The 21,656-nt window shown below is 37.3% G+C and overlaps 1 protein-coding gene across 1 annotated transcript in view; it reads left to right on the top strand.

Annotated features, from left to right (window-relative positions):
* Spt6 (transcription elongation factor Spt6) overlaps positions 1-21,656 on the top strand; it is a 651,062-nt gene that overhangs the window by 229,475 nt on the left and 399,931 nt on the right. Inside the window, exons 13-15 of the mRNA XM_090401053.1 lie at positions 10,556-10,751; positions 11,785-11,799; positions 18,676-18,685. Coding sequence (XP_090257179.1) covers positions 10,556-10,751; positions 11,785-11,799; positions 18,676-18,685 — 221 coding nt within the window. The remainder of the gene's footprint in view (positions 1-10,555; positions 10,752-11,784; positions 11,800-18,675; positions 18,686-21,656) is intronic.

The following is a 21,656-nucleotide window of genomic DNA, read 5'->3' as shown; positions in this document are numbered from 1 at the left end:
CGGTAAAATTTTACCGATGACCTTAGTTGGTGTCTGCCGTCAGCTCACGTATAGCATGCCCAACTCCTTCAGCTAGCAACCGGGAAGGAGATTACTTCCGGCGCCGTCAATCGGTCAGTGCTCTGCTTGTCCACACGAGAAAACAGGAACAGAAAAAACAGGGGGGTTCAAACCCGAGTGAACTCGCTTTTTATTCTTCTTTTTAGTGCCCTGTTTTCGTAATGGAGGATCTGCATGAAAGGTGTCTAACACAGTCTGTCATGTACTTTTTTCTGTACCTATTCATAAATCTATAGTTTAGTTGGATAACTGTGAAAATTACAAAACAATACTTGCAGTGGTTACAATCCTACCAAAATAAAAATTAAAAGTTATTGACTCCTGTTCCTAATAATATACAGACTAACAAGGAACTCCAAAAGAATAGTCAGTGTTTGCACTTGAAGTAATTCAAACTAGTCTCCTTTATCTGCTTTCCTGAAGATGAAATCCATCTACTATCAGTACTTGGAGTATACAGTTTGTACTACCAATGCATGCTTACCTGTTATGGTCAGTCTGTTAAATTTTCATCTAAAGAAATATTCCAAAAATACACATTTATGGATAAGCATGGAAAAAGCAGATTTGCAAACATTGTGTTAACACTCTTCTTGTAGTAAGACTGGACAAAAAACTGCAAAAAATCTTTAATTGCATACACTCAGAGGGCAGTCAGAATATTAGGACACTAGCACAAATGTTTCACTATCTTATTTCATTTCTGCATTTTATTTGCTTTTGTGATTGCTTTTACTTCAAGAATGCCCAAGTAGCTGGAAAGGAAATATCATCATCATCATCATCAAATTCCTGCCATGTACCCTCAAGGGGTGTACAGGATATGACAATACTACATGAAAAAATTACATCATTACTAACTTCCTATCTACAATTTTCCTCCAAATCAGTCTGTTACTTGTCAAGACTCCAACATTATCAGATCTTATATTTCTATCGTCTAAGGCACTTTGTACCGTATCAATCCACCTATATCTTGGTCTTCCTCTGGGTCGTTTTCCTGCCAATCTGGCAGAGAACACTTGTTTTGCTAATCTTTCCTCTCCCATTCTATTTAAGTGACCATACCATCTGAGATTAGCTCTGCTAACGCATTCCTGGATGCTGACAATGTCAAGTTCTTTCCTAATATCCTCATTTTTAATATGATATTGCCATTGATGCCATCTGTTCACGCCTCTAATCTTTCTCAGGACTCTCATATCTGCGGTCTCTAGTCTTTGGTCAAGTGTTTTACTTCTGACCCAGCTCTCAGATCCATAAGTTAAAATTGGTTTGAACACAGTCTTGTATACAGCTAATTTAGTGTTCCGACTAATTTCTTTCTTATTCCATATGAATTTATTCAATTGACTTCCCACGATACCAGCTTTGCTGATTCTGTTGTCTATTTCTATATTTAGTTTACCATCTTCAGTAAAAATTGTGCCTAAGTAGCTGAAATGTTTTACTTGTTCCACAGGTTCTCCATTCACAACACAGTTGACATTTTCAATGATTCTGCTTATTTTCATTGTCTTTGTCTTTTTATTGCTGACCTTCATACAATATCTATTACAACAGCTATTCAATTTAGTCAGAGAATCTTGCAGACTTGTAGCAGATTTATTTAGAAGTATAACATCATCCGCATAAAGCAAAGAGCTGACATTAACATCTCCAATTTTGATATCAGGTTTAATACCACATTCCTTCATAATGTGATCCATATACAGGGTGTTCGGGATAAATTTGACATATTTATAATTAATTATATTTTTCCGTAAGTTACATGTATTAACACACACTTCTCTTCATTTAAAAGTTTGGACCCTTCTTCATTCATATACAAGATGTCAGAAAGGATGGATAGCTGGAACCCACCTGAATCATGGAAGAGAATAACTTGTATCATGATGATTCGTGCCCGCCATCAAAATAAGGATATTACGACTGCTGCCCAATGCTCCCTGAATACAGTAAAAACAATCAGGCATGAACTAGAGACTTGCAATGGTGACTACGAGGATGTAGCAAGAAGAAAGATCCCTAGCAGACGATCTGATTGCGTTCGTACAGCAGAATTCCTCGCAAATCTGCAGGAACAGGTGTTGAAGAACCCTGGCATTGGAATTCGGGCTTTGTTTGTGGAGTTGCTAACTGTAGTCAAGCCCTGGATAACAAGGGTAGCCAATGGTAGGCCGTATGTATGGCAGCAGGATTCGGCCCCTTGCCACACCTCTGGGAAAAGTCAAAAATGGTTGTCTGAAAATTTCTACGACTTCACCAGTCCAAATGTTTGGCCTCCAAACTCCCCAGACCTTAACCCCATGGATTATTTTGTATGGGGCGCAGTTGAAAAAGACACCAATCGCACTTCCAGTAATACAAAAGCCCAGTTAATGGATAAAATTAAAACAGTTTTTGCGGCCCTTCCCAGGGAGACTGTAGCATCAGCTTGTTCGAGGTTCCGAAGCAGAATTGAAGCTGTGATCGATGCTAATGGTGGTTATTTTAAGTAAATCTTGTTGATAGTATTGTAATTAACTCTGCCTGTAATGTTTTTTTGTCAATTCATTAAATTTAATAGATACAAAGAAGATTTTCTTTTTCCTTACGAAACTGTCAAATTTATCCCGAACACCCTGTAGATAATGAATAACAGAGGGGATAATGTACATCCTTGTCTCACACCAGATTTAACATTAAACCATCTTCCTGTACTTCCTTCAGTTCTAACTGCTGACTCACAACTCAAATAAAGACTAAGTATTGCTTGATATAATGCCCCACTGACACCATATAACTGCAGCGTATTGAATAGCTTCTCTCTTGGCACCTTGTCATATGCCTTTTCCAAATCGACAAAACTTAAATACAGATCTTTGTTATATTCCCATGCTTTCTCGTCTATTTGTCGTAAAGTGAAGATCTGATCCTGACAGCCTCTATTTGGCCTGAATCCAGCTTGTTCTTCACCAAGCTTTTCTTCCACAATTCTTCTCAACCGTTTCTCAAGTATACTTGCATAGATCTTGCCAGGAACACTCAGTAGGGAAATACCTCTGTAATTCTCACATTCAGTTTTATTTCCCTTTTTATATATGGGTACTATGAGAGCTCTACTCCAATCATCGGGAATTCGTCCCTCTGTCCAGGCTTTCTGAACTATGCAGTGCAGCCACTGTAAGACTCTTATACCACCATACTTCAGCATTTCTGGTGGAATATCATCTACTCCTGCTGCCTTTCCACATTTCATGCCTTTGATGGCTTTTTCTACTTCAAGTATGGATATGTATTCCTGACTGCATGCCTGGTCAGTGTTTTTTATCACTGTGCTGTCATCACTGCTTGTTTCATTTAGCAGTTTTTCAAAGTAATTACTCCATACTTCAAGGATATCTTTTTCTCCTGTTTTCATTTCACCTTTATCATCTCTAATATCTTTTACAGCACTCTTTCCTCCATTCCTAAGCTTCTTCAACAACCTCCAGAATATTTTGCCACCTTCTTGATATTTATTTTCTATATTCTTGCCAAAGTCCTCCCATGACTTTTGTTTAGCTAGTTTTACACACTGTTTAGCTTTCTTACATTTGTCTCTGTATTCTGTAAGAGTAAAAGCTGACTTATTTGCCAGGAACTTTTGATATGCTTTCTTCTTTTCCTTCACTGCCTCTTTAACTTCCTGTGTCCACCAGGGAGTTCTGATTTTTTTTATCTTTGCACACAACCTCACCACATGCCTCTCTGGCAGAATCAATCAATGTTTCCTTCAGAGTTTGCCACTGAATCTCCAAGGTTTGATTCCTGTTCTCAAACTCTTTCATTTTCTTTTCAATAATATTTCTGTATTTTAGTCTACAGTTTACATCTGAGAGCTGCTCAACTTTTATTCGCTTTAAAACTTTCTTACATGTTATTCTTTTCAATATGAAATTCAATTTTATCCTGCTCAAGACTAAATAGTGATCGCTTCCAATTTCAAATCCTCTGTACACTCTGGTGTCCTGCACCAGGGAGAAAACATCACTATCAACAATAACATAGTCAATGAGACTTTTCTTATTCCTAGCCTCTTCTCTCCATGTGAATTTGTGCACATTTTTATGTTGGAACATGGTGTTAGTAATAACCAGTCCATGTCCTGAGCAGAAATCCAACAAGTATTTGCCATTATTATTAGCTTGGCTCTTTTCTCCAAATTTTCCCAAAATATTTTTGTATGTCTCACAATCATTTCCTACTCTACTATTTAGATCCCCAACAAGGACCAACTTTTCCTTTTTCATTGTGTCAGTTGCTTTTTCTAAAGCCTCAAAAAATTTCTCCACTTCTACCTTAGTAGAACCTTCTGTGGGACCATAGGCACAAATAAGTCTCATTGTCCAGTTCCCTATTCTCATATTTGCCCACATTACTCTACTTGAGACTGACTGCCATTCAAGAAGATTAGCCTCGTATTTTGTGTTGAATACTATGGCTACTCCTTCTTTTCCTTGATTGTTATTGCCTGAATATAACATTTTGTATTTATTGCTCAGAAAGATCTCACCAGTTTTGGTCTTTTTTGTTTCAGTCACCCCTATTATGTCGATCTGGTACTTATCTAATTCCTCAGCTAGCTCCATTTCTTTGCCATTCAGGCTTCTTACGTTGATAGTACCGATCTTTAACTCTGGTGATGTTGAGTTGGGGTTTGTTTTCAGATTTGTTCCAGTAGCTGACTTTTCGCTGTTCGCCCTTGTTCCCTGGCGAAAACAACGGGGGCCTTGTTTAACCGGGCGACACCCCAGCCGGCATGAAATTTTGTCATGTTGTACCATCATTTTTTATTTTGGTTTAACCAATAAGAATACAATTTGGTCGGCTAAATCCCAAATTGCCAGCCCATCCTCGTTCGTTCAGTATCAAAGTAGATACCCAACAGGGTGCACCACGAGAAGGTGAGGATTGGACATTAGGTCAGAAGCCCTGGTCGGTTCTCTGCATTCCTTTAAAGGCTATGTGGAGGTCTCCTCTCAGTTATACAGCTTTGACCCTTAAGCACCCCCGGAAAGGAAATATTGGAAATAAAAGTATTTGCTTCTTTCACCTGTATAGCATGATGAGCCATTACATTCTCTATAATGATGATATTTTACTCACTGTTTTGTATATCTTGATCACATTTCCCTCATTGTGTTTTAATTTTGTTATTCATTCTCTAAATCCTCTAAATTTAGGCTTTTTTCTCATTCTAGAAAAAACTAAGATTATAACACTGCACAAAACAAAAATAATCAACCACAGAAAACTTCACACTTCAAATAATAAAGGAAAACCTTGCTTAAAGTGATTAATTAATCCATCAATTAAAGTGTGCTAAGCGAAATCGTGTTAAGCAAATACAATAAACAATAGGAATAATTATAATTAATTCATCAATTAGTGTAAATTTGAAAAACAAAATTATGTGTAATCTATATTAGAGGATAAATCATCAAAGTTAATAAAAATCAGTTGCTTAAATTTTTATTTAATGTCTAAACATTTGATTGAACTACTTTTTTTACAAAAAAAATTAAGTAAAGATGTTTGAATAGTGCTCGACTTTTTCATCTTGTCATGCAATTTGCGATAGCAGGTGATCACTTTATCAAGATTTCAGCAGACTTCGAAGTCTTCAGAGATTTCAGAGAATTTCTTCGAAGCTTTCAGAGACTCCCTTCCATATTAGGATCATCATCGAACAAAATTTCCTTAGCATGCTCAGTATGACCGAAAACTAGCTCAAGTTCTTTTGCAGTTAGCTTCTTAGTCATAACATTCTCTTCTTGTTCACACTCTCCTTATCTTCTTCACATGCATTCTGTTCTTCTAGCTGAAGGAGATCATTCTTGCTTAACTGTCCTGAATGGGAATCAAGCATGTTTCTCACATCTTTATTATCCAAGTTCTTTTCCAATTGTGCTGATTATTTAATAATGTTATCAGCTGGGTTTTTAAAACCAATGAAATCATTTGCACAGTGAGGTAAGCACTGCCACACGGCTCCTTTATTACTGCAGCTTTCTTTATCAGTCTTTCTCTTTTCCATATCAGGAGTTGAATATAATAAAGCTTTATATATAGGTATCTAAATTAAAACAAAATGAAGGAAAAGCAATTGAGCAAGAGAACTTGCACGTGCGCTTGCGATGACAGCTTTGAGTCAACTGCCGAGTATCACCAGCCACCACCCACTGCACCACATTGAAAAGTGCTACCGCTCACTGCAGAGTGGCGACAAAAAATTTCGCATAACATAAAAAAAATCACGTTAACTGATTAATCACTTGCTTAAACCAGGAAATAGTATCATTTCACTCACTAACTGATTATGGATGATGGTGATAGTCTCTATCATCGTCATCCATAAGGTTATGCATATCTGGCAGAAGTGAACTCACCCACCAGTGATGAATAAGTAATGAAGAAAAAAATAACTGGCTTCCTACCAATTTCTAAAAGTTTGGACTAAAAGCATGTATACTGCCTACTCCTTTTTGTTAATAAAAAAGTATTAAAGGAACTTCAAGGTCCTGATATTTGCCCTCCTCTCAGAGTATATAGAATACTAGGATAATACCACCTTTTTAAGTTATTATTATTATTATTACCTTCTTATCAACAGCTTTCTTCTAAATTAATCTGTTATTTGTCAGATCTCCAAGATTATCAGATCCTGCTTTACATCTAATCTGGCACTACTGGGCGCATTAAAGGATGTATTTTTATGTAAATATTGGAATTTATTTATTCATATGGAGTTTCCTCCCTTTTTCTCCCCTGTCCCTATTGTCATGGGGGGGGGGTTAAGTATTTATGGCTGTAGATCCGTGTGTGTTCACGGGGCAGGTTTGCCTGCTTGCGGGATGAAAAATGCCAGATAAACTGGCGGAAAAACCCTACTGCCCGCGTCCAAGATCGACTAACTTGGCTATGGCTGAGGAAGATCTTCAGATTCCTCACGTCTTCGACGGGAATCGAACCTGGGACACTCCTTCCCCAGTCATATGGTTGCAAAGCGAACAGCCACTAGGCTAACCGCGCAGACAATATTTGAATAGTTTGCCATGACTGCATAATTTTCAAATTTCATTCTTATTTTAAGGACTGTCTTATATATATTTTCCCCACCAGTCCTTTTTAACTTTTATATACAGTCAACCCTCCTATAACGCAGTACTCTTATAACACGGTTTCCATATAACGCAGAGTCAAAATTGCGACAGCCCTCCTATAACACGGTTTCCGTTCAACAACATTCCATCAACTTAATTGGTTTAAGAAGATTCTGTATAGCATGAATTTATCTATGTGTTAAATTTTTACAGTTGAAATTAACGGGGAATTCCCTTCTTTTTGGTGAAGGTACATCACCATTTTCCAATTTCAGTTATCAGAGAATTCCCCTATAAGCGAAGAAATGATGTGAGATTGTTCACAGTGCTCTGTTTTAATGCTTAAAATAGACCGTATGATTGGCTGTTGCGTGAATTTTTTTGCGTGAATTTTTTTATCCAATAGTGCTGCCGAACTTTCGCTGTTGCAACCACCCACTTTGTCATCAATTTTAAGTGCAACTTAGTAGGAAACTGTCTGTAAATCCGTGCAGACGTACATATCACGATTAGTGTTCAATAAAGTGCCTTTTGCTCGCTTAATTTGTGTTATCGTAATTGGACAACATTACACAATACTGTAGGTAATATTTTTTATTTGTTGTAATATAATAATAATAAAATAATTGTTAACCCCAGGTTTGCATAATGTCAGACACAAAAGAAACAAGAAAACAGTTAAAAAGAAAGCTTATATCTCTTGAGGACAAAATTCAAATTTTAAATCATTTAAAGGGTGGTTCCCATATAACGTGGTACGAATCAATCTGATTCGTACTAATTCTGAGTTTCTTATAGCGCGGTTTCCATATAACGCGGGACCCGAATTAACCTGGTTTGCACGTTAAATCTGAGTTTCTTATAACACGGTTTTCATATAACGCGGTACGAATTAATCGCGTTGACTATATAATAGAACATCCTCTTTCAAATAAGTAAATTAGTTTCTCTAAATTGGTTGATGTGTCTTGAACCATTGGAGGTTTTAGTCCTTTGGGATAAAACTAGTAATGCTATTCCAAAGAACTTGGATGGAGCAATAGATGGAATGAAAGAAATGGATGAGAAGTTGGCCCAGGAAATTTGAAGTTGAACTGTATATGGATGTTGACCAGCAATCCATGTTTTACATGTCTGAAGTAGAGGAATGAGTAACTAGTCCAATGGAGCAGTGTCCATGAAAATACATATGCAGAAATTCTATAAGGTGGAAAATTAATGTTTATGAGAAAGTTATTGAGGTGAGTCTGAGAAGGAGAGAAATTATCTGTTAAGTGTTTTTAACTCTTTTCCAGATACTATCAGGTATTTTTAGGGAAGTTTTTGATTCACCATCCCAAACAAGAGAACATTATTCTGCAGTAAGATAAATTGAGAATTTATTTAGCATTAGATATGCACAGACAAATAGTCCTGAATGGAAGAGGATACCAAATTTTTTGGAGGGTGAGAAAGCTATGGATATATAGTTGTGTTAGGAAAAACTACAAGTGTGAATCACGCCAAGAAAAGAAATCTGATTTTGATTAGAGATCTGAGTATTATAAGAGGTAAGAGGAAAGTTAAGTGTGATCTTTTCTTATGAGCAGTTAAGATGATATTTTTGTAGCAGTGAAGTTCACTAGGTTGCCAGCTTCACGTGTAAGGAGATCAGTGTTTAAGATATTGGTTATGAAAGATTTTGAGGAATGAATCATTTTAACACTACAAGGTTTGTTAAATGAAAAAGAGAAATGGAGTGTGTGGATATGCTTATGACATTCCTGCATACTCCCCTTTATTGAAGATCCAAGATGCTTGTAAGAAGATTGCGATTGAGGGCAATGGAATGAAAGCTGCCTGATGATAACTGATGTTTGTCTTATCTCTCAATTTCTCTTTTGGGACAGGCTATTTATATATATGTGCTCAACTCCATGCTGCCTTGTGAGTGTAAAAGATTGTGAAATAATATAGGATGGGTGTTAATTTTGGATTAGATATTTTGAACTCAATTTGGGGAGTAGCATCTGAATCACGAAACTTGTAATATTTAAGCTGTTAAGTATTCAGCATAGGCATGTAGTAAGCTGATCTTGTATAGTGAGCAAAGATTTATCTTGGTCATCTGTACAGGAGTTGGTGGAAAAGAAAAGACATGCCTTATCTTTGGATGATGTTGGCATAGCACCAACATCTTTATACAAGAGAGGTGGAAGCATGGAAGGGCAGAAGTTGAACTCAATATCTAGCCTTTGGGACCAGAAGACTTAGATATTGTTTGGCCAGGATGCAAGTTTTCTACATTTGATATTTTCAAAGTACAACCTTCATAGCTCTCTCAATATCGATGATGTCCTTTGATCGGAAAGAAGTGGATTTGAATCCCACGTAGGATGTGAAAAACTTTTATAATGGCTGTATGTAAGAAGATTTTTTCACTTGGTTCCAAAGTAAATTATAATAAACAAGTATATTCTTGTTTTAATTCTTGACCCAAACAAAAACAGTTCGTGAATGAAGTGCCTTCACGACTTGCTGCTACTTGAACACTTGAAGTCAACTTATAAATAAAGTTCATAAATAAAATAAAAAAAAAAATCAGCTAACACCTTTTTATTCCCGTATAGGGAATAGGCGAGGCCGTTTTAGCACTATCTAACTTTTGGAGACTAAATGGGCAGTTCAGTCTCCACTAGTACCCAATCAGAGATAGCTGGCCCAAGGCTATCGCTAATTAAGCGGCACGCAGTGAAGAGATGGCTCAACAGGTGCTGTCATCTTGTGTTCCCTAACACAATATATTTAATGCCTGAAATAGCATGGGTTCTACGGTCGATTTTCTTGAGTTTCCAGGACGCTTAGAAAAATTTCCTGTAGTCGCCGACTAGATTTGAAACCAAGGCTTCCTTCGTGTGGCCGATCACCATGATGTGCAAACACCACATCCACTGAGCTGCACAGGTCTGGATTTCTAGGAGATTTAAATTTAGTTTATCTTCACCTTTTAATTCTGTGCGAATTCTTTTAACAGTCAACTCCAATAGGACGGCAATCTCACTTGCACGTTTTGTGGCCTGAGAAATTGGAACAGTGAGACTTCCTTCTAGCAGTTCTTTTTCACAGAATGTCAGCACGTTATTACGAATATTTTAGAAGGTAAACAGAATTTGACATTTTATTAATTCTGTACTTCATAATTTCATGTAGCATTTTCTGTTCTCCTCTTTAAGCTACCCTCAGTGACAAAATATCTTTTCTATTTCAGTTGCCTTTGTTGTGAGTCAGTCTCTAATATATGTTACTTAAATTGAATTATTTTTTATTTATTTAGACTGATACATGAAGTAATTTTTAATATCTATATATATTCATTTTCATTATTTCAGGTTCCATTTATAGCATTTTATAGAAAAGAATATGTAGAGCCTGATTTGAACATTAATGATCTGTGGACAGTCTATAGATGGGATGAAAAGGTATGGATTTCTTTAAATATTTTTATAGCTGTTAAAAAAATCTATATATATTCTAATTGGAATATAAATATGTCAGAAAGTGAAATAATGGTGAGTAATTTGAGAAGTAGTATTGGGATTATCCCATGAACATATTCATTTTGCTAAAGGTAGTCAAGAAGTGATAAAGCACCAAATTATTTTTGTACTACAATTAAAATAGCAGAAATGGTAGGTAGTTATGAATTGCCATATGTTTAAATCTTTCTATTAGTGATGTACAAAATCTATAATAACACATTGAAGTTAGTCAATAAGCAGGTGTGTTTTGCCTGTTTTTTTTTCCTACACTTTTTCTAATCTTCTTAAAGTGTTAGGCTTAATGCTTTATATAAACATCATTATCAGGTTGTTGAAAAAAATACACAAACTGGCTAGTTTGTGTATTTTTCTATTTAGTTCATATAAATTTATTAACTAAAGGTTAAATTTCTGATATGTACCCTCAGGGAGTGTTGAGGATCCATGATAGTACTGCAAGATTGTTTACATTGTCATGTAATACTATTAGTTTCATTCAGTTTGCAGTTAAGTATGCAGTGTCCTAGAACATCTGAAGGTTCTAGGCAGTTGCTGCTATCCTCACAACAAATGCCCGTGTTGCTAACATTTGATCTTCTATTCTGTTTAATTCTGCTCACATGCATGCTCAAATGTTAACAATTACAATGACATTATAATATTTCCATATTTAACATGAATTTGGCGTTAATGCCAGACTCTCATATCTGTGGATTCTATTTCTGACCAACTATTTCAAATTAATCTCTCAGATCCATAAATTGAAATCATTTTAAACACTGCATTGTCGACTGCTAGTTTAACACGTTCGCTGCCACGCTACTTTGGCATGGTCTGTTCCCCTACGCCGAGCTGTTTTACTTCTTCAAGGTCAGTACGATAATCACGTTACCGGAGGTAAACGACCTACGAGTATACTCGTAGTTGGCTTGTACAGAGCATATACGGTCTATGAGAATACACAGTTTTGAAGCTAGCCCCACAAGCCAAGCATTTTCATTTCTTCAAGGTCACTACAATAATCTCGTTCCCGGCGGTAAGCGTCCTACGAGTATACTCGTAGCTGGCTTGTGAAGCAGGATTACCCACTACGAGTATACTCGTAGTTGGCAGCGAACGTGTTAACTTTTTTTTTTTATTATTGCTAATTTCTAATTTTATTCCATATAAATTTATTTAACTGCCTTCCCACCATACCATCTTCAGCTTTACTTATTCTTGTAATCTGTCATTCCAAGTTAAATCATCAAGGAGCTAAAGCTGCATACTTTTTGATGAAAGTAACTAATTTTGTCAACCTATCCTCATCCCTCCTTCTCAGCATTCCATTAATTACGACCATTTTTATTTTGTGGATTCATAAGATTTTCAGTTTCAAAGAATTTTAAAATTAATCACAGCTTATTTCCAGATTTTTCAGTTGCTGATTTACTACCATTGTAATGCTCATGGTTGATATTATTTTGATATCTTATTTGCATTTTCAAACAAATTTTTTTGAAGATGGTATGCACCTGCTGTAGATGTTTTGAGTGCTCTTTTCCCCATATTGTACTGCATACCTTGGTTGAATCCAGAAGTGTCATTTTTTTGTATGTTTATATATACATGTATTGGGATATATATATATATATGCCCAAAATTCACCTTGATTAAAGACTTTTTTTCTCTTAAAGAAATACCTTAAAGTTTGCAAAAAAAAAAAAAAAAAAAAAAAAAAAAAAAAAAAAAAAAACAATTTTGTCCAAAATTAACTGTTTTTAATTAAATTAAAAGTCCAAAAAAGTTTGGAAGACCAAGTAAAAATTTGAAATTTTATGAGAGACACTTTTGTGGTGGCTATAAAGTAAAATTGGTCCCATCTTTATTCATCCCATCAGATCAGCTTAGACAGCCATTTGAAAATGAAGAAAAGCACATTTTGTTGCACCTTTCAGCATATTTTTGTATATCCACTTTATCAGGACATAATTTTTTAGAACCACCCAATGAGTGGCGTGATGTAAGAAACTTACATGTTGAAAGTTTTTATGTTATCATCATTAATTTCTAAAAGTAGAATCATCATCATCATCATCAAATTCCTGACATGTACACTCAAAGGATGTACAGGATATGATAGTACTACATGAAAAATTTACATCATTACCAACTTCCTATCTACAATTTTCCCCAAATCAGTCTGTTACTTGTCAAAAATCCAACATTATGAGATCTTATATTTCTATCGTCTAAGGCAATTTGTACCGTATCAATCCACCTATACCTTCCTCTGGGTCGTTTTCCTGCAAACCTGGCAAAGAACACTTGTTTTGCTAATCTTTCTTCGTCCATTCTGTTTGAATGACCATACCACCTGAGATTAGCTCGGCTAACGCATTCCTGGATGCCGACAATGTCAAGTTCTATCCTAATATCCTCGTTTTTAATATGATACTGCCATTGATGCCATCTGTTCATGCCTGTAATCTTTCTCAGGACTCTCATATCTGCGGTCTCTAGTCTTTGATCAAGTGTTTTACTTCTGACCCAACTCTCAGATCCATAAGTTTAAACTGGTTTGAACACTGTCTTGTATACAGCTAATTTAGTGTTCTGACTAATTTCTCTCTTATTCCATATCAATTTATTCAGTTGACTTCCTACCATACCAGCTTTGTTGATTCTGTTGTCTATTTCCATATTTAATTTACCATCTTCAGTAAAAATCGTGCCTAAGTAGCTGAAATGTTTTACTTGTTCCACAGGTTCCCCATTCACAACACAGGTGACATTTGCAACAGTTCTACCTATTTTCATTGTCTTTGTCTTTTTAATGCTGACCTTCATACCATATCTATTACAACAGTTATTCAATTTAGTTAGGGAATCTTGCAAGCTTGTAGCGGATTTATTTAGAAGTATAACATCGTCTGCATAAAGCAATGACATCTCCAAATCTGATATCATGTTTAATACCACTTTCCCTCGTAATCTGATCCATATAGATAATGAATAACAGAAGGGATAATGTACATCCTTGTCTCACACCAGATTTAACATTAAACCATCTTCCTGTGCTTTCTTCAATTCTAACTGCTGACTAACTGCTGACTTACAACTCAAATACAGACTACGTTTTGCTTGATATAATGCCCCATTGACACCATATAATTGTAGCATATTGAATAGCTTCTCACTTGGTACCTTGTCTTATGCCTTTTCCAGATTGACAAAACTTAAATACAGATCTTTGTTATATTCCCATGCTTTCTCAACTGTTTGTTGTAAAGTGAAGATCTGATCCTAACAGCCTCTATTTGGCCTGAATCCAGCTTGTTCTTCACCCGGCTTTTCTTCTACAATTCTTCTCAATCATTTCTCGTTTCTCAAGTATACTTGCATAGATCTTGCCAGGAACACTTAGTAGGGAAATACCTCTGTAATTCTCACATTCAGTTTTATATCCATTTTTATATATGGGTACTATTAGAGCTCTACTCCAATCATCGGGAATTCGTCCCTCTGTCCAGGCTTTCTGAACTATGCAGTGCAGCCACTGTAAGTCTTTTATACCACCATACTTCAACATTTCTGGTCGAATATAATCTACTCCTGCTGCCTTTGCACATTTCAAGCCTTTGATGGCTTTTTCTACTTCAAGTATGGATATGTATTCCTGACTGTATGCCTGTTGAGTGCTTTTTATTACCACTGTGCTTTCACTGCTTGTTACATGTAGCAATTTTTCGAAGTAATTACTCCATACTTCAAGGATATCTTTTTCTCCTGTTTTTATGTCACCTTTATCATCTGCAACTCCTTTTATAGCACTCTTTCCTCCATTTCTAAGCTTCTTCAACAACCTCCAGAATATCTTACCACCTTCTTGATATTTATTTTCTATGTTGTTGCCAAAGTCCTCCCATGACTTTTGTTTGGCTAGTTTTACACAGTGTTTCGCTTTCTTACATCTGTCTTTGTATTCTCTAAGAGCAAAAGCTGACTTATTTGCCAGGAACTTTTGATGTGCTTTCTTCTTTTCCTTCATGCCTCTTTAACTTCCCGTGTCCACCATGGAGTTCTGATTTTTCTATCCTTGCAAAAAACTCACCACATTATTTTCTGGCTGAATTAATCAGGGTTTTCTTCAAGGCTTGCCACTGAATCTCCAAGGTTTGGTTCCTGTTCTCAACTCTTTCATTTTTTCTTCAATAATCTTTGTGTATTTTATTCTACAGTTTACAGCTGAGAGCTGCTCAACTTTTATTCGCTTTAAAACTTTCTTACATGTTATTCTTTTCAATATGAAATTCAATTTTATCCTGCTCAAGACTAAATAGTAATCACTTCCAATTTCAAATCCTCTGTACACTCTGGTGTCCTGCACCAGGGAGAAAACATCATTATCAACAGTAACATAGTTAATGAGACTTTCTTACTTGCCTCTTCTCTCCATGTGAATTTGTGCAAATTTTTATGTTTGGAACATGGTGTTAGTAATAACCAATCCATGTCCTGAGCAGAAATCCAACAAGTATTTGCCATTATTATTAGCTTGGCTCTTTTCTCCAAATTTTCCCAAAATATTTTTGTATGTCTGACAATCATTTCCTACTATGCTATTTAGATCCCAAACAAGGACCAACTTTTCATTTTTCATTGTGTCAGTTGCTTTTTCTAAAGCATCAAAAAATTTCTCCACTTCTACCTTAGTAGAACCTTCTGTGGGACTATAGGCACAAATAAGTCTCATTGTCCAATTCCCCATGGGGGGGGGGGGTGGGGGGGGGGGGGGGTGGGGGGGGGGGGGGGTGGGGGGGGGGGGGGGTGGGGGGGGGGGGGGGTGGGGGGGGGGGGGGGTGGGGGGGGGGGGGGGTGGGGGGGGGGGGGGGTGGGGGGGGGGGGGGGTGGGGGGGGGGGGGGGTGGGGGGGGGGGGGGGTGGGGGGGGGGGGGGGTGGGGGGGGGGGGGGGTGGGGGGGGGGGGGGGTGGGGGGGGGGGGGGGTGGGGGGGGGGGGGGGTGGGGGGGGGGGGGGGTGGGGGGGGGGGGGGGTGGGGGGGGGGGGGGGTGGGGGGGGGGGGGGGTGGGGGGGGGGGGGGGTGGGGGGGGGGGGGGGTGGGGGGGGGGGGGGGTGGGGGGGGGGGGGGGTGGGGGGGGGGGGGGGTGGGGGGGGGGGGGGGTGGGGGGGGGGGGGGGTGGGGGGGGGGGGGGGTGGGGGGGGGGGGGGGTGGGGGGGGGGGGGGGTGGGGGGGGGGGGGGGTGGGGGGATGTATTAAATGATATAGGCCTGGTTGTGATCAACTTTGCAGCACATGCGGTTGTTCTTGCCAAACAAGTTTTATTATACAAAAATAGGGAATATTAAAGATCCAATCTGAGTTTTTTATTTATCTTTCCAAGCTTCTGATGGTATGCAATCATGAATCCTTTAAGCCTGTTGCTGTGGTGATACCACATGTCCTCTAGTTTCTAATATTTTACTATTTCAAGCTTCTTAATGTATTCTGCCGTGGTCTAGTGGTTAGGATCCGAGGAGGCCCGGGTTTGATTCCTGGTGCCAGAAAATAACTTTGTCAGTGCGGTTAGCCTAGTGGCTGTGTGCTTCGCAACCATATGCCTTGGGAAGGAGTGTCCTAGATTCGATTCCGTCGGTGACATGAGGAGCTGAAGGATCTTCCTCAGCTGTAGCCAAGTTAGCCAGTCTTGGATGTGGACAGTAGGATTTTTCATCCCGTAAAGCAGGCAAACTGGCCTTGAGAACTCAACACTACTGACATAGGATACACTGTGGTGTAGGGCTTGACCACCTTATCCTGTGAATGGTTTGAGGTCCGATGATTAATAAACCCTTGACACCGCAAGGTAAAAGAGGGAAAAAGGAATATGAGATGAGATGAGCTTCTTCTTAATCTCAAAGCTTTCCTTCTCATCTACTACTTGGATTTCTATAATCAAGGCACTTACTTATGTTTGGCCGTATTAAATGCTTTTATCAAGAAAAGTACACAAACTCAGGAAAACAGCACGATACGTATTCACAAAGGACAAATTGTGTGTATCACTTGACATTTTTGGCATTTTTCATGTTCACCTGGAGTTACTAGCACAAAGTAAGTTACATCATGAAAAAAAATTGCATGCGAGTTATCACTATTTTAGATTTTCGTGTTTTTATTACCCTATATATCTATCATCATCATCATCAGTTTCCTGACATGTACTCTCAAGGGGCGTTCAGGTTACAATGACAGCATTGCATGATTAAGTTTATATTATTATTAATCTCCTATCAACAATTTTTCTCCAAATCAATGTATTACTTGTGAGCACTCCAATATTGTCATATCTAACATTTGCTGCTTCTAAGGTGCTTCTGATTGAATCAATCTATCTTGACCTTTGTCTCTTTCCTGTCATCTTGGCATCAAACATCTGTTTTGCTAAACTTTCTTCACCCATTCTATTTAAGTGGCATGCCACCTTAGATTAGTTCTGCTGACACATTCTTGAATGCTAACAATGTTAGGTTCCTTTCTAATATCTTCATTTTAATATGATTCTATCATTGATGCCATCGATTCACCTCCCTAATTTTTCTTAGAACCCTCATATCTATGGTCTCTAGTCTTTGATCAAGTGCTTTATTTCTAGCCAAACTCTCACATCCATAACATGGTATTTTGGCTAATTTCTCTCTTATTCCATATCAATTTATTCAGCTAGCTACCCACCATACGAGCTTTGCTTATTCTGTTGTCTATTTCCAGATTTAACCTGCCATTTTCTCTAAAAACTGTGCCTAAATAGCTGAAATATTTTATATGAAATAGGCTCTCCTCTCTAATAACTGGTGTAGGGGAAATCCTTTCATTCTCTCCTACCCATACCTTCAGTAGAATAGACAGAAATAAGTCATTGTCCAGGTTTTCCATTTTGAAATTTGCTCACTTGAAAATGAATTGCCCGCCATTCAAAAATCTTTGTGTGCAGTGTCAAATCCCCCCCCCCCCTTCTCTGTGTGCGTGCGCTCTCCTGCCTTCTCTAATTACTATTTTCCTAAAATAACATATTACATCTTGTTTAATCTTTAAAGGTACCTGTGGCATGACTATAAACAAGAAATTACACGATAACCACAGTAATTAACTTTAATGAAATGAAAGTACAGATATGTTGTACTGAAAATAACAGTACATCATCAGTACAATCGGTTTACCATCGTTTAAAAACGGTGGTAAACCGATTGTACTGATGCTGTGTGCTAGAAATTAATATAAATTAATAAATATTATTAAAACTATTTTTAATTGTTACATAAAATTAGAACCTTTCAAACTTTTGGGAGAGAGAGAGAGACAATCGCTCCGATTCAGATTTGGCTGATGTAAAAGGGCTTCACAACTTTCTTTGAAAAGGCATTTATATTTAAAACTGCTTATTAAAATATTAAAAATTGTGGAGAAGACAAGCTTCATCCCACTGGATACTGTGTTTGGTGTCAATACTATGTTGTACCAGACCAGACGTTTGAGGTTTCATAATTATTCAATGTAATACTGATGTTCATTAATTCTTTTTTCCACAGAATGGCCTATATGCCCAAAGTATGTCAGATTACATTCACAAGGTATCTGGTAAATGCCAGCTAATGATAGAGGTGACAGTTTGTCTTTTGTAGATGGCAATAGATGAGAAATTTTGTTGTAATAAATTTAGTTTAATCCTTTATCCAAGTGTAAGCAAACAAAGTTTGCACCTGAAAATATCGTCAGGACTGAGGTAAGATGGTACATCCCTTGGCAACTCGTAGCAAAGGTGGAACAAGCTCTCATCACTCCTTGTCTCAGTATCTCCCATAATGCAAAGCACATCACCTTGCGGACATGTGTACTGCTATGCATTAAGGAAAAGACCACTACCCATTTTCGACCTTTATGGAGGTCTCGTCAGTGGGAGGCAGACCCAGAGTGGTGATACTAAGCCAGAAGCAATAGAGAGGTCATATTTACCTATATGAGTTAACAACCGGTGTACCACCTTATTATTAAATTACTCTGGATTTAGAGAAAGATGTTGGAAGTTTATTTTGCACTTGGTTAGACTATAATAAATTTAGTTTAATCCTTTATCCAAGTGTAAGCAAACAAAGTTTGCACCTGAAAATATCTTCAGGGCTGAGGTAAGGTGGTACATCCCTTGGAAACTCGTAGCAAAGGTGGATCAAGTTCTCATCACTCCTTGTGTCAGTATCTTCCATAATGCAAAGCACATCTCCTTGCGAACATGTATACTGCTATGCATTAAGGCAGTGGTTCTTAACTTTTTCGAAGTCACGGAACACATTTGATTATAAGAAAAATGCAAGGAACACCAAAAGCTTCAGGGTCATAAAACTAACAATTAAAATATGCATGGAGTTGCCTTTTATAAAAATGGAACTTATTTAATGTGATACTTGAGGTTGTCGTCTTTTGCAGATTTCAGCATTATCAGGTCTAATATGTAATATAGCTACCGTAATCTCTTTGTCTATATTAGGAAGTCTTTCATGCTTTTCAGTTTTTATCTTGGTTAATATTGAGAAACCAAGCTCACGTAAATATGACGTTGAAAATTGTACCAAAATTTTCAGTGCCCTTGTGGAGAGATCTGGATATTCAGCTTGGACAAAAATCCAAAATTCCTCAAGAACTATTTCAGAGAATTTCATTTTTAGAGTACAATTCGTTGAGAAGGTAACTAATTCTTCTTGTAACGAAAATTCACCACTCGATGTATTAACTGTGCCAAATGGATTTCTTATCCAGTCATAATTGTGTGTATTTAAGGAAGAAAAACAACTTAAAATCTTTTCTTCGAGTATCGTTAAATATTCTGTTATAATGGAAATAATTCCCTCGACATTTTTATTATGGAGCGAAGGAAATATATCTACTGTTTTTTTTTTTTTTTTCCTTTTTCCTGATATGTGGTTTTTCAAAGCGATACTTTTTTTCTGAAAAACTGACTATGGATGTCAAAATATTTAAATTTTCCCTTGGATGCTTGTATTAATGCTATTTAAGAAAATAAAAATATTGGCTAAATATGCCATTTTAGCACACCAAATATCATTTTGAAGACATTTTACAAAAGCATCTCAAGACATTTTATTAAAGCATCAAAATTACCTTCATTATGAAAAAAGGCCAATAATTCATTCTTAAGTTCTAAAATTCAGAATAGCACTTTACCTCTGGATAAGATGGTTATCCATTGTTATATTTGCTCTTCCTTAATATATTTTATTTACCTTATGTATTTAACCTCTCTTCTTTAACTACAAGACTTACAAAATTTCCTTGACTCTAACATCTGTATCACTTCTTACATGTTCATTCTATAAGGAAGGCAAATTCTATATCTCTGGCTGATTCCTAATTTTACTCACGTACTTACCCTGACTGTTAAAGGTTATTCCTTGCTATAAGAAACGAATCCTCTAATTTCTGTCTGGGGCCTTCTCCTCTTCAGATATTGACAAATTTATTTTTTAATGCCAGTATCTTAGAATAGAGGGGACTCTTATTCAGGGAGACTTTTCCAGACCTTTGGTGCCCATAGGAGAATAAATTTAGTGCTTATACTCATAAATCAAATGCTCTACTATGGCTAAGTAAATTCTGGTTTGCAGTCGTAACCTCTATAACAACATGTTATACCTTTCTTTCAATTCCCCCCCCCCCCCCCACTATGGTTCAGATTAATGAGCGGTAGTTTTGGTTCATATCACAGGCAAATCTCAGGTATAAAAGAAAAAACATATTTATTGGAATCCAAAGACATAATATACACTTAAGACCAATCTCACTTTCAATTAGTTCAATGACATGCTAAATCAAACCTTTTCAAACTGATTAATACTCTAATACATGAACAATAAATCCTTCTCTTAAGTTAAAGATTAAACACACATAATATACACATTATACACTTCTAATCTATATTCTACCTACTATGTTTGTCTTGCATATTAAACGAGTCACAATCTTTTATAATCATTCCAAACAATTTGTCTTATGAACATTAGCCACTGCTAAATAATCACTTAAAGATCTTAAATACTGTCCATACTCGATTAATACACTACAATGATCTTTCCTTTTTTCCAACTGGGTAATTATGCAACAAAATCTGTACTTTACCATTTCTTGGGGCAGAATCTCCAGGTCTGTCTGAACTGTCCTTTGTTTGAATTACCTTGTCAATACTTCCATAAGCCTGCGTCCATGTGGTGGGTCACTATGGTCATTAGATTAAGCTGTGCTCTGCACCTGGCGTTTTTTCCCTCATCTATTCTCAATCTGTTTCGGACCATCCTCATTTCTACTGCCGGTTCTGGTATACATCTGTGATATTATTCCGTCGGAACTTTCAGCGAAGGAGCGAAGACAGATATGCTGATATCTCACGCTTTTTTTACCGGCAGAAATTCCGACATCGAAGGGAAAGGCGCACCCTCCGATATTGAACTATCGCCAAGGAACACCATCAGGAACCACCGGTCCACGAGAGAAGTCAAATCATCATCCAGCAAAGCAGGCGGAAAAAGCCCTGAGAAAGGGGTGCAAACCCTTTTTATTCTCCTTTCCTTTCCCCCTCTTACTAGCTGCGATAGCGCCCTCTTACTACTTTCTGCGATCTTTTCCTGCCCGCTACGTTCTTCGTCCGCGGCAACTTCGGCACATTGCGAGATCATAGCAGCGTCTTCCAGGAAATGAACGTGCGTTGCTTTCCGATACTGCCAATGCCTCAGGCCCGCCTGTGACCTTTGGACTATTGTTTACATGTAATTTACCCATTCATTGTATACATGATGCATTCATATAATACTAATTTATACACAAAATTCTTTACACGGTCTTACAATTCTATTAAAAGAAGGTAATTCTGTTTCTGTTTACAGTTAGTACTTTATTTCTTCTGCTCG

This window comes from Typopeltis vanoorti, chromosome 11 (assembly GCF_054136105.1).
Source record: "Typopeltis vanoorti isolate ZY-2024b chromosome 11, IOZ_Tvanoo_1.0, whole genome shotgun sequence".
NCBI lineage: Eukaryota > Metazoa > Arthropoda > Arachnida > Uropygi > Thelyphonidae > Typopeltis > Typopeltis vanoorti.
Note: the sequence above shows the minus strand (reverse complement) of the source record. Positions and strands in the feature narration are given on the sequence as shown.